At 36.8% G+C, this 14,706-nt stretch overlaps 1 protein-coding gene across 1 annotated transcript; it reads right to left on the bottom strand.

Annotated features, from left to right (window-relative positions):
* Positions 1-932: 932 nt before the first annotated feature.
* RBP4 (retinol binding protein 4) lies at positions 933-7,625 on the bottom strand. Its single transcript, XM_057381285.1, has 6 exons — positions 7,390-7,625; positions 7,131-7,266; positions 6,353-6,489; positions 6,102-6,208; positions 4,539-4,751; positions 933-1,330 (listed from the first exon to the last, which is right to left on the bottom strand). The coding sequence occupies exons 1-6, from the start codon at positions 7,608-7,610 to the stop codon at positions 1,317-1,319; spliced, it is 828 nt and encodes a 275-aa protein (XP_057237268.1). The 5' UTR covers positions 7,611-7,625; the 3' UTR covers positions 933-1,316.
* Positions 7,626-14,706: the final 7,081 nt, after the last annotated feature.

Raw genomic sequence — 14,706 nt, forward strand, 5'->3', positions numbered from 1 at the left:
AATTTTAGTTCAGAACTTCAAAAAAGATTTAAATATTTTGCCATCAGTTTTCTTCTGGATCGTGTTATTCACTTTTGCCAACTCTGCTGTCAATCCAATACTATATAATGTTGCCCATTTCAGACGGAAATGTCAGGAAATTCTTCTCTGTTGTACAGGGAGCCCTGAAAGGCATGGAGCAGGTACAGAAACCACTGCAAGAAGAAGTAACCATGAACAGCCACAYTTGTCTTTCATCACCAGATAATTATTTAAAGTCTGAGCTGTGCCACACTTTGGATRTTCTCTATGCTATCCCAGGTCACATAGGTCATTATGTTATAGTATTATATGCCAGAGAAGGGGGWAAAAAAGCTAAATATGTGTTTTTAATTCCTGCAGGTAAAATTCTCTTGACTTCATTGCTTTTCCTCAGTAAGATTTGGACAATTTAATCCAATGGATTGAATTCTCTTCTTACACTGAAATAAACAGAAATATGGCAGGGAACTTGGTGAATGTAAAATAGTTCAAATAAGTACTTTAAACTTTCTAGTGAAAATGTTCCTCCTCAGAAAGTATCWGCTTTTTTTAAATCAAATTTTTAAAGGGAACTTAATTAAACATTTCAATAACTAACTATCTGAACTAGGTTTGAGCAGACTAATTTCATGTAGGAAACAAAGTGAGAAAACATGTTATCACCAAGTGAATGACCAGTTTGGTTCCATCTCAAGTTAAAAATATGGACATAATGCATGTGAATTTGTAAGTAAACAATAAATAAATAGACAGTTAATTGTCATGTGTAAAATAGTTATTTTAAAAAGATGTATATTTTTATGTATTCATTAGTCATATAATAAAGTTAATTAGTGATATATAGTCACTGAAATTCCTTTCTCTTTTCTAAATGATTTCCAGTATTTTCTAGAGAAAATATAACATTGTACTGAAAAGAAATTAAAATACATATATTTAGGGGATTATGATTAATACCATATTAATCAGAAGTTGAAACCATTAAAAAGCAAGATCAAATTCTTAGTTACTGCCATGTGTCACCAGTTGAAAACAGTGCACTAAGGTAACATGCTACTAATGAAACCAATGTCWGCATATATACAGATTTGCATACAAACAATTTGCATCCCCTGTAATCCAAGTTTATTAAAATGTTTCATTGGTTTATTAACAAGGTGAGCTACACAGCTCAGATAAATATATTGAAAATCTGAATGAAGCCATTTAAAACATTTTCCAGACAACACATGATCAATGCGTCAACTTTACATCCATGGTGCTGTTACATCGTTTCTTTCCAGTGTTGGATCTCCTCAATTGCAAAATCCTGAAACACACAAAAACCACAGCTGTGTTTGTCAAACACACTTGACAAAATTTAAATGCACGAACTCTTGCCAAATTTAAAATGCATACATATCTGATTTMTTTAAAATGCTCTTTAGTCCAGCAGTGTGTTACTTATAATAATAAGGCTGTTACCTTGCTCTGCAGTATATTCCAAGGAATTTTCAACGCCGAAACAAAACAAGAATTCATCCAACCTGTTACATCTCTCCTAAGCATTTTAATACTTTTGCAAGTATTTTGCAAGTATACTGACAAGATATTGTCAGATCAGTGATAAAAGAGTCTATACTTAAACAAGCTTCTAGTTATTTTCATTAAAATAATTAATTAAAGAATGTCTTTCAACAAAGTAAGAATCTCATGCCCCCCAGAACTCGTAATGGCAAAAGTATATTAGCTGAAGGAATATACCACTATTTAACAATTTTTGCTTCTAGCAAATGCTGACAGCAGATGCARCTTTCAACTCTACTGACATGACACTGTATTATATTTACAAGTACTCTCACTTAATCTCTACACTGACATTACRTAACTTACCTTGAGCTATACTCTGAGATATAAAGTGTATCATAGCTTGAGCTATATTTGAAAAGGAGCTACCATCAGAAATTGAGTGTAAGTTAGAACAAAAACCTTTAATTTTCTAGGCTTCTCTTTTGCCTTGAACAGCTAGTACAGATATATATATATATATATATTCTTTTTTTCTTTAAATCAAAATAAGTTTTGTACATCTATTAGTTTAGGGGACACACAAGCACACTGTCTTAATTTGAGTACGATATTAATTTTAAAAGTTAAGGAAAAATCGCTGGGAAAAAAAAAGCTTCAAGACATAGGCAGAGTACGCACAATTAGCAACAGATACCAGCCTATTCTTGCAGCATTTACCAACATCAGTCAGAATTTTGCCACAGTAAGAATGGAATGCACRTCAGACAATTGAAGATGGCTTGTTTTGGTAATAATTCTGTAGCTCTTAATAGCAGAATTAAAACTAAAGTAGCAAGGCTTCCATTCCACACATTTCAAAATTAAGCAAATTTTGTAAGTTTCTGATACGAAGCTTTGAAGAATTTTATTTTTTCAGTTTAGCTCACAATCATTCTTTCACTCCCAAATGTGCTTGCTTTGCAGRAACTTCAGCTTAATGACACTGGAGAATTCAGAATCACAGGAACAATAGGGTCCTGATCACATAAAGAGGAAAATGCAAATTGCTGGTTTTAAGTTTAATTTATACTTTGGTGCTGGACTTAAAACTCCAGTATTATCTTTAATAAAAAAGTAGCCAGGCTCCTATTTTGTATTTGCAAACTATGGAACTCCCACAGTCATATAAGACCCTGCACTAAACACCTAACATCTGAGTATAAATGAGGATAGCAAACAAAGAATGGTGTGACTTGGTAAATTTGGTATTTGACATCTGTAACTAAACTTCATTTGAAAAGCAGTGAATGCAGGATACAAAACAAAAAGTGTCATCAGTTTATCTAATGGTATTGTTTCTTTTTTATCCTACTTCTTATGCAATTAAACAATACACAAAAATCAATTCCATTTGCATTTATAATATTCTTAACTGCTGTAAGTCTCAACTGACTTTTATTGTCTCCAAATTCTCATTTGAGACAAAYTTTTTTTTTGTCATTGTTGTCAGGCACTTTTTCCAGGTCACTGATCACTACTGTAAACACCACCTACTTTTGCAGATCTTTAAGGCACCCTGTTATCAGCATACCTGTTTTACAATATGGCAATATATTAYTCTAGATCAGATGTTTATAGATCAGATGAACAAGTAATAGAGACACAACAGCTGACTTTGCTCATCTCTTCTGACTTCCTTTGTAATACACAAAAGTTCCTTCAGTCAATCCCTGTTTGTTCTAGCATGTCATTGAGAAAAGCCTTTAATCTTGATTTACAGATTTCAGYGATGAAGAACATACAACAGCTCTTGGTAAACTGTTCCAAAGGTTAATGACCTTTGAGGCTAAACAAATGGCTGTTTATTTCTTCTCTGAAAGTGTCCAGTTTAAAGTTCCATCCATTTCAATTTACTATTTCTATGTTTGTAWGTTATTTTCTATCCAATTCCTGTTGCTTGTGTGGGCAAGCCCAGACTTTGCTCAGGTGAGCCTTTAACCTCTTTCTAATATGAGAAAAGATCAACGTYGTTGAATAGAGGACTCACTAGAGAACATATTTTACAAACTTCCAGTAATCTTCTCTGCTGTTCTAATTCATCCTCAGTACTTTTTCCAGTTATGGTTGTCGTCAAATGCGACATAGCAACCAGACCTATGCCAAGCACAACAATCTCATGTGAGTCCTGCTTTATGCATTCAAGAATCACATCAACTCTTTTGCCCACATCATTACACTGGGAGTTCCCATTCAGCTGATTCACCAGTCGAGTCCTTCACAGATAGCATGTATTCCAGGATGTGAGGGGTGGGGAGGGAGTAGGGACAGGTAATACTATTTTATTTGTTCTGAATACTCTGATTTTTCTCCTTCACTCTTTATTACTCTGGGTGTAATTTTTATCAGTAAGTATATTATGTTATCTTCTAGATAGTTTGGCCTCATTTGAGCATAAGTGAGCTAATGTATATCCTTCCCTGTGTAGCAAGCTCAGCCTGGCTATGTGACTCAAGATAGGGTCATGCTTTCAATATGAGGGCTATGTCCCTCTTCCAGAACCCTTTGTGAAATTGTTGGCATGAGGACTTGTGAGAAAGGGTCTTCTATTAGTTATCATTTCCAAGGTTTCTGATTTTCCTTAAAAGCTATTTTGAAGAATTYCTCAAATAAGTTTTTGAAAAAAGGTGAAGAGATCTGATTAAAACTGCACAATTACTTTTTACCATGATCATGAAGTTTATCCTTACCATGTTTACTTACACTACATTGATTTAATTGGTTTACGACTTCCTCTAATTAGTGTTTTAGCTGATCTGATATGCTGCATAAAAAGCTATACACCCTAGCTCTCCTTCAGATAAGGGAAGTAAAAGCTGGAAATACCWTACTACAAGCTCCAGTTTTCAAAAGACAGTGTTACAGCCACTAAGTAAAAGACTTTAGGCACTTGATATTTAATGAGAAAGAGAATCCCAGTGCTTTTGTCATTAAACCTGAAATAAAATTCRTCAGAAACAAAAAATTCTCACCATTATGAGCGATGACTCTGTATTTTCTATCCAAACAGAGGTCTATTTGTCTTTGCCTGACAATTTTCTGTGCTTCTGGAGGCAATCCCTTGGGGTCCCGGGAGAACACGAAGGAATAGCTATCWGCACAAGTGCCATCTGCATTTAGTTGGCGGCAGGAGTAATGAAGAGCATATGTATCATAATCTGTGTCCACTACCCAGTGATCATCATCTGGAAGAAACCATAACAAAGAAGGAAAAGTGTTAGAGACACAAGTGATATCTAGTAAATCAGAAAAGATTGCTGCCATAACTCTGAAAAAAAAAAATACTAAAATGAAGATCAGTACGAATTGTAACAGATTAACTTTCCATTTATTCCTGTGTTGAGTATTTAATTCCATGTTTATTTTTAAAAAGAATATTAAAAAGGACATGTTAGGCCTGCTCCAGATGRCTCAAACCCATAAATATTTTCCTACCAGGGATGTTACTTAGACTGCACTTTTAAGGAAAAAGATTATCATGCAGTTAACATGTGTGTTAATAGTGTATTTRCTACAAGTTCTGTCATAAAACCTCCTCTTTAAAACACAGTTACAACTTCAGAGAATTCTTAACTTTTTAGCTATGCAACCTGAAAAAAAACCTGGTCACATAGACACCCTGTTCTAACAGAAGTGAATCTGTTTTGGTGTTTTCARTAAAACCTGACATATCTGCACCTTCCTCTCCTGGAGCAAAAGATTTTCCCTTGCAGTACATCTGCACTAGTGAAGGCAACACTCGGTTCTCTTCCTCTTCTCTGCTGAGAGGGGATACAGGACTTTTAGGAAGGTAGAATTTGGGRTCAGCCAGCAATATGAAGTACACGTGACTCAGCAGAATGTTGTGAGTAGACTGGCAGCTATTTCAGTCAAATTAGCATCCAAACCATGCTTTGTAACTGTGTCTTTGGACCGAATTGAACTCCTGTCAGTTCCAAATTCTATCTGCTTCTCTTGGAAACAATCCAAGGAAGTGTCTTGAGTCATAAAGTGTCTGAATCTCTACTTGGCTCAAGGAACTAATTTTGCATGGGGTGTGACAACATAAAAATATGAGTATATCCGTATATACCTATGATCATATTTGTCTCTTAAAACAGATAAATCACAACATGCGCACACACAAGATCAAACAAAATAACAAAATTCTAAATCCTCTTCCCTGCTTGGCCAGGTCTGACATTAGGCTTCAGAGAGAACAGAAGCATCCGGTATCTGAGTTCTGAACTAAAGTCTTAAAACTCTTCATCTGCCTTTCATTTCTTTCCAAACAGTGCCCTTCAATTATATTGTTGGGTAACAAACAAAAGGAATACAAAGATATACAAAGGCCAGGTCTTCCCTTGTTTAAAGAAAGCTAACCAGCTGTCCCATATAAAAAAGTAGTGATTACYTTGTTCGCATGCACTATGATAGTTATTGTGCCATTTAAGTGCATTTAAGAAATKCAACAGTACTTCATCCTTCCCCAGCATGGACATAAAACATAATTAGTTTTCCAAGTAGTTCTAYATGTTCTGTAATTAGGTACTCACTTCCTTTCTGCAGAAAAGAGGCGACACCCCAGTACTTCATCTTAAACTTGGCAGGATCCTCCGTGTCAGTGAAAGTGCCAATCATGTCAGCACAGACATCCCAGTTACTGTAGTCAGAGACAAAGAAAATACCACATTCCAATCTAACAGCACTGGCTCAGTGTCACTGTGTGACTAGCACAGGGGTAGCAGGTAGGATTGGAGCTGTAGTGTAATGATATAGAACAAGAGGAGAATAGCAAACAGCTTACTTGAAGAGTCTGACTCTGCCTTTTGCAGTGGCAGTCATTTGTCCATTCTCATCTACAGTGAACTGGGCAACCACATTGTCCTGCAGAAACAGCCCCTCAGGATCTTTTTTTGCCATAGCATACCAGGTGCCACTGTACTGCAAGGAAACATGAAAGGCTGCAGTTAGACCTGGAACAATGGAAACATTACAACCAGACAGTACAAAACAGAGGAGGTGACAGAGGRAAGGGCATGAAGATTTTTGACACCATGCCTCAAGCATATATCTAAGAAACAAATATAGCTCTTATAACAACATAAACCCACCAATACATCCTAGTGCAGTCATAATTTGTGGAAATATTGACTGGGTTTTTTGGTATCTTATCTGTACCTGCAGTTGTCCAGTATAAGGAATACAAAATTTAATGGAAAAGGATAACAACTGGCAGATCTTGACAGATCTATGTATTTTTTCCCCTTGCAATAGTGTCTGAAAACACCAGAGTATTATTTTTTCATAGAAAAAAACAGGTCAATACACTCCTTTTGCTTATATCTTACAGTTTGAGACCAATCTGCTAAAACCCAGTTTCTGCAGTATTCTTTCATCAGATGCATGAGGATCCAACATCTGTGAGGTGTGGACAACATCATACACTTGTGCTGTTTCTCAGTATTGCCGTCTGTGACTTAGAGTRAAACTGTGAACACACTGTTGCTACTGAATGTCAAATTTTGTAGCCTGGAAAGAGGAGCTATGCAAGACATCACTTATCCATGAGAGGAAAGATTTACCCTGGTCTTGTCGAAGTTCTCCTTGACTTTGAAGCTGCTTACTCGGCAGTCCCGCTCCGCAGTGCTGCTGCCCAGCAAGGCCAGTGACAGCAGCAGCAGCCAGGGCAGAGTTCTCTCCGTGTGGGCCATCCTGTCCCTGCAGCAAACAGAGAATAGCATCAGAAACAGGCTCTGTCACACAAGTGAAGGGAGGAAGGCTACCCTGACAGGCTGCCAGGGCATCAWGCAGTTTTCCCAGATGCATGTGCAGGCGAGGCACCCGGTGGTCCCCAGCCCACAGCAGCAGAGTCCCTTACAGACAGCGCTGGTCCCTGGAGCCTCTTGAGAGCCCAAGTGTTTCTGGTGGTGTCGGTGCCCGGACAGGGAATGCTTTATGTAGTCCTGGGGCTTTCGCAACCTGCTGAGCCACAAAGCCAGCGCTGGAGAGAGAAGCAGGGAGGCGGGGACTGATGGGTGCTGCAGCCCGGGGGGCCCCTTCATAACAGCCTCTTGCGTAACACCCGTGGGCTCAGGTGGTCTTTGACCCTGATCTGCAGCCAAGCAGGCACTAGAAACGAATGTCTTTCTTTGCTTTTCCTAACCCGAAAGCAGAGCTCACACCTGGGGGAAGGGGTGTGCACATGTATGGGGAGAACAAATGGCGTGAGAGGCATCCCACCTTTGCATGGGGGAGAGTGAACAGCCTCCACCTCCCCTGTGATTTTACACACTGCAGTCCAAAATCCATCTTACCCAATATGCTCAACCCAGTTACAAGGTGCAGACTTGTTTCCTCCACCTCCACCCCAAATTCCTTTCCTCTTTCACCCTGATAAATGTAATACTTGCAAGTTTCTGCTCATGTTTCTGAAAGCCTGGTCATGCTAGAACCTCTTCAGGTTCTCATAACTGATTCCTTCTTACTTCCAAAATGCTGTCTTGGATGCTAAATCATCTCCTGAGTGGCTCCCAGCACTCTGAACTGTTGATCCTCAGGAAAGTTAAAGAGCTCTTTTATGTGGTAGCAGGACCAGGGGCAGCAGGACTTAAATGTGGCCTGCAAATACCTAAATGAATGTAATACCTAAATGGCCACATCTGGCCATTTTGACACAAGTTTTAAAACAGATATTCCATAATTTCTATTCTGTTTTTGTCAAACTGTTGTCGGTTATATAAACCATTATTTTCCTCTGTCCAGGCAAGTTTTGCAGCCTCTCAGTCAATATTTGTTCTTTAGTTTCAACATCTTTAGGAAGCATTAGAGAAAATCTGTTAATTATTTTCTAGGCATGTAACCAGAGCAGGATAGGAATGGTTGTTACCAAGAGAACTAATTCATCTACTTTTTACCCCCTGTTTTTTTTTAAAAATAAAGGCAGAAGCCTGTTATTTGAAAGGCCTGTGTTCATTACTTTAAAAATCAAATTAAAATATAAATTAAATATGGAGATACTAGTGTAGTATTTAAAAATACTTCAAATAGTAGCCAATGTACAGCTTTAACCAATTTATTCAGCATTCCCAGAAGTTTACTTACTAATCTTTTCACACATTCATAAAAATACTAGGCTTTTTACTGTTGCTGCCCTTTCCAATCTCTTCTCACATAGAATGCAAACAGTCTGATTGATTWCTTTTCCTTTCCTGCTTTATGGTAGAGCCTTTTTGCACAGTGAATATGTTTTGTTCTCTTTTTCAAACATCTATTGCTCAGGGCTGTCCCATGTCTGGCTTTGATTTCCTGGATAATATCAGACACTAAAAATTCCACTCTGTTGAATATTAAGCTTCTGTTTGGAGTAAAGAACATATTTAACACAGGGAACCAGAAGYATGTATGCATATTAATTGTCCTGAAATTTCCAGTGGAAGATTTTCAATAAGTCAACATTTCAATTTTTAAGCTGAGATTTTCAAATTTCCTAATTCTGACAGAGACTGAAGAGAAAAAGTAACCTATACTCTTCTGGTGACTTCTAGAATCTTACTCTAGTCTGTGGCAATTTTGATTATTGATCTTACTCTAGTCTGTGGCAATTATTGATTATTACAGTGATATATATGCCTTTTTATTAAGCCTTTACAAAATGCCCACTAGTCTCAATATATGAATTCATCATATGTACGAGGTCAAAATCAACATGTATTTTCTTTGTTCAGTGTCTCACATGAATGGTAGCAATAATATGGATTATARCTTAATTTATTTTATTTKAATTTATTACTTTATTTAATACCAAAGAAAACAATTATTTCTTTATTCTCTGCCAATTTTTAAATATTGTGATTTTTCCGAAGTTTATCCAGGTCCAAAATCTGTATACTGAATTATATTACCAGAGAGGTTCTTCCAGGATCAAATCTATTACTATAAGATTTTATCTATAACATAATTGCCTATGAGTTTTCAAAAGAGTCTACAATCACTCMTCCAGATGAGTCATAACCTCTTGAGAGCTACCAGATGTTACCACCTCTGAAAATCTAACTCAGTGTTCCTGTTATACATACTGCTGTTGTCAGAAGATTTGCAGAAAGGAAATGAAACCGGGCATCACTGGAATAAAAATATGCTGCTGTTAATAAGTTTTAATAAGATCAGTTCTAAATGCACACAAGAGATATTACACTCTGATGTTATCAACAAAACTAAATCAGAAGCATATAATTTTGCATAAGCCATGGCACAGCATTTCTTTAATTATGTACCTCCACTGATCTCTGCAATATTTGGCAAGTCATGTCTGGTGGAGGTGCCTGACAGACTTAGTAATCATAACTTCTAACTCATTCAGGTCCTCAAGTCTGGGATATCTACAAATTCTACACAATGCCCAAGAGAACTCTTCTTTTGACTTGTTATCATTAGGAATTKGTGGTAGCACAGCTATGGTGAAATCACACCAGAATCTCCTTGTCAGGTTTCAGTAATTGCAGAAGAGAAGCTGGGTGAGTCAGTACGACATGAAGGCTGAATTGGCAGTTTGGCTCTGCCTCCTGTGCTTTAGCTGTACTGCCCACCTGAGACACAGTTACATCGATGGAGTCCTTTCCTCTGAAAAGAGCTGTAACTCTTTACAGCTAAAGCTCTTTCTTGGTTCAATGGGACRAGCTTTTTAGGCAAAACTGCTGCTCTGTTGTTGATTACATCTAGATTGGGTCAGAGGAGGAATGGAAGGCTCCTGACAGATGAGCATCACTATGGCAATTCAAGGGTGAGCTCTTCCTCAGTCCTARGAGATACAGCAGTGCCACCAGAACTGTGTAAACCCATAAACAGTGTTAACTTTGCCTCAGTTAAATGTCATTTAAATTGACTGGGCTCTGGGTTCGGTTGAGAAATGATGTCAGCAAGTGATCCTCCTCCAGACCTAGATACTCACCTTGCAGATTTGTACTTATCATGCCAACTGAAAGGAACAGAATTTGGGCCAGGATTTCAACTGATTCTGAGAGAAATATGCATAGATCAAGTCAAGGGTATCGAAGRATTTCTAGGTTCTGGGAAAGCTCACACAATTATATTTAAGAGAATTATGAAAATATTGATAACGTTTCATACATGACTTCTGATGCCTGAAACTGGCAACATATTATGAATATTATAGAAATTTTTTAAAAGTCACTATGAATTTATTTGAACTATGTTTTATGGAAGAGAAAGCAAGTTTTCTGCTTTTGAATTTTGCCAAGAGGACAGAAAAGGAGCTAACTTCTGGCAGTGATTTCATGACTGGATTATTTTCCACATTAATGACATGTAAAATTCTGCAATATTTTCAATTAGGTATAGCAAGGGAAAAATATGGAAGGAAGTGGCTGAAAAAAAMCCCTTTCATTTTAGGTGTTATTTTCACTTTATTCATGACTTTTAAAGAAAGGAAGAAACAAGAGTATAATTACTACTTAAAACATTTTTAACACTGCAACTTTTAAGCTTTGCACATTAAAAGAACTAAAATTTTATTTGTAGTTCACAAGAGCGAGTCTAGCTCTTAGGGGAAAGTTGACCCAAAAACTGCTAATAGGAAATGGAGCATCCATTTCCAGCCAGACTACACATRGATTGAAAAACTTGTTGCTGTCTTCTCATGATTAATTGTTTATAGAATGCCATTCACAAACATGGGTATCCATTAAGCTYTCAGAGGCAGATTTTGTAGGTGAATGAATGACCACTGTGTGCACAGAGCAGTGGATGCAAGTGTAGCCACTGCCCTGTGAAACCAGACTCATATCAACAGCAAATGGCATRAGCTGAGCCAAGGAGCTCGGTGTACTTTGTAAGGGACAACTGTGTACACTGTCACCATCACAACTGTTCCCCTTGGTGGCACTCTGAGTACAGAGGTCAAGGACAGAACGGAATAGAAAAGATTGGCCTTTGCTCCATGCCAGCCTGTGTACTACCCGTTTTTGTAATTTAATGACGTGACATTTTGTTTAGGGAGTAAATTTACACTGAAATCTTTATAAACAGTTTTAATAATGAAACTAGTTTAAAATGGCACATTTATTTTCTTTAGCAAGTCTTTCTGAGGATTGTGATTCTGAATTGACATTTGYTCTGGACATACTGCCAAAATGGAAACAATTTGCAACAAAGATGTAAGRTTCTCCAACAGGCTGGCCAGCCAGGTGAGAAGAGCTGTAAAAATTTGATGAACGCAGCAGAGTCAGACCCTTCCCAGCAGTGCTGAATAACATTCTCAGTAATAAAAACTGGTCAGATAACCTAAAATCACCAGGGAGCAAATGTGAGAATGGCTGAGATTAAAARGCTGCTGCCTTTTGCCTGAGTCTGTATCCTGAAATTCATGACAAGCTATGAAGAAATCCATGCTTTTGGTCAAAGCTACAGCACATGTGGCAGCCCAGGTTAACCCCTTCATGCTAAACCAGCCATTTGCTTCAGGAAATCTCTCCTAGAGTCTATAATCTCTGTTGATTACTAATTTCATGATACTCCAGAGCTAATGATTGGTAGTTTTGAGAGAATATAAAAATTTTCAGCCATATTGAAAAAWGCAGCTAATTTACTATCTTCAGTGTTTATGTTTTTAAGATTGCTTTTGTAAGAAAAGGGATAGAGAACTATTKTAAAAGAAATATGAAGTTAAGATGGTTTATAAGGGTTTCCAGAAGGTCTCAGGTCAGTGATACCAAAACATTACAGTGCCAAAACCTGGCTGCATTAGGGTGACACAGTACTTGTTGTGAAAATCTCTCACAACCTAACCATTAAAAAAAAGAAAAAAAAAATTGAATATTAATTTCTTGGATTATACATATGAATATGTATAATGAAATGGAAATGTCCAGACAGTGTTTACAATATTATCCACATAACGATCCACACAATTGAAATAGGCACATATAATCTGTGTTTTTTCAGAAAATCTTAACTGAGTAAACYACATTAACTGCTATCAAGATGGGCAGAGACATTCAGATACAAACACTGAGCTGAACTGGGAAACCTTATAAATGCCTTTGACATTTACGTGCTGCTTGAATCTATTTAAATAACCATGTCTGTCACTTATCCTTCTTAGGAGTTTCCATGTATCACAAGGGCTCAGGAATGGTCTACTACTAAGAACTACTCCATAAATAGTTCAATTTCTGTAGGCACTATGGACGTCAAAGGCAAATGACATCATAACTCTTAAAAACACAAAGCATACCTATTTCTGAGAGTCTCTGAAATTAAACTAAGTTTAAATAAAAATGTGAATTAGCTTTAATAAAGATTAAATGTTCAATACTGTGGGAAAAAAGGAGAGTAAAGGAGAAAGAACAGAAAATTAATGTCATAWTCCAGCAGAAAAATTTTAAAATTCATTACATTTCAAAAAGAACTTCCATTGGTTTCTGATACTTCTTTCCAAGTCATTTTACAATTTACAGCACAAGAGTGCAATGTTAAGAGTGAATCTAAATCAAGGAAAATACCACAAGAATTGCTTTATTTTAGCTACATCTGAAATGTTTTATTACAAAGAAAATATATCACCTTACAGCAGTGCCTAATTAAAAATGATCTTTATTTGGTATCTCAAAATAGAAATAGCAATTTATCCTTTGTAAAAATAGATGAGCATGATGGAGAGTTGGTGAAAGCATGATAAGTATTCTTTGTGATCCTGCACAAAGAAAAAAATGCAGATAAAATGATAGCAAAATATTAGTTTAAAAAATATAAACCCACCAACCTCCCTGCCCCCAGAGAAAATGGTATCACTTGGTCAGGTTGCCTGTTTTCACTTACTCTCCTTCCTGAGAGTGACATGTCACTYTATTTCACTGAATTAATGTGATCACAATATAAAGAATTGATGCTTGTAAAATTGATTTCTCACTTGTGATATAGATGAATGTGTAAATCTTACATAAAAGTTAATTTTCTAGAATGTTTTAGCTAGGCATGAGGCAGATGCTCTATAGGACCCTTTTACTTCAAATAAACTATTATGCAGAATGTTCCAAAATAAAAAAATATGACTAAACACACAATGCAAAAAAAGTTACTATTTCTTCACATAATTTCATTGAAGATCTTCATTCTCTGCTTTTAAAGCACAGCATAAAAAGTAATGAGATAGAAATTAGGAAGATGATGAGAAATAATTTAACTCTATGTGCAATTAAATATAAAATGATTTTCAAGTCTCTACTGCTTCTATATGCATTGATCAATTTAATGAAACTACTAAAGGACTAAGATATATGTGCCTTTCTTCTGCTGTTTTCTTGCAARCTGTGTGTGTGTGCAATGGTGAGAACACTGCTGTGCTGCCACAAGCTCCTATCTCCAGGTCACCTGTCGAGAAGATGCTGCAAACTCACACACCCAWCAGGGAGGGGCTTGTTCCCCAGGCTGCTGGGGGCAGCAACCCAGTCAGAGGAAAGGAGCCAGGCCAAAGAATGTTTGTAATGTTCTGATTTTCATATACATTTTTAAATCTGTAAAGCATCTGCAGTCTGTAAAAAAATAGTGTTTTCWTAGGGTTTCATATCATGATCAGAGGGGAAATTAATGGTAGGTGCCATGGCACATCCATCAGTGACCTGTTCTTTGTGCTTGAGAGTATCTGTGTCAGTTGCCAATGTTGATTTTTTACATCTGTTGACAAAAACAAATGTTGACACTCTATGGCTTCTGGCAGACAGATGATGTTCTACTTTGGCAGTTGGTTTTTACAAATTCAAAATAGCCAAAGGGTATATGTTTTCTTTTCTTGCACCAAGAACCTCTCCTTGCTTCTGATCAACGTGGATGCCATGAACAGAAATAAGATTAATTGTATTGCAGCCCTCCTACTGTGCTGAAATTCAGATCTGTTTCAATGAACACAGATCATTTACTGTCAGAGTTGGCACTTAAATTCAGCCTTCTCACTCACRTAGCCTTGGAGCTTTTGTTCCTCAAATTCAACACACTTTCTGGCACTCCTTTTTCATCTATATGTGTAATGTTGAAASTTCTGATGGTAGGAAACTTTAAACATGTAAAACTTTATATCTGTATCTATATAGATATATGGTTATCTATGTTATATCTGTGAGCAGACTTAAGATTCCCTCTTGACTA

The sequence above is a fragment of the Malurus melanocephalus genome, unplaced genomic scaffold (genome assembly GCF_030028575.1).
Source record: "Malurus melanocephalus ecotype Western Australia unplaced genomic scaffold, MMel_1.1 scaffold_12, whole genome shotgun sequence".
Taxonomy (NCBI): domain Eukaryota; kingdom Metazoa; phylum Chordata; class Aves; order Passeriformes; family Maluridae; genus Malurus; species Malurus melanocephalus.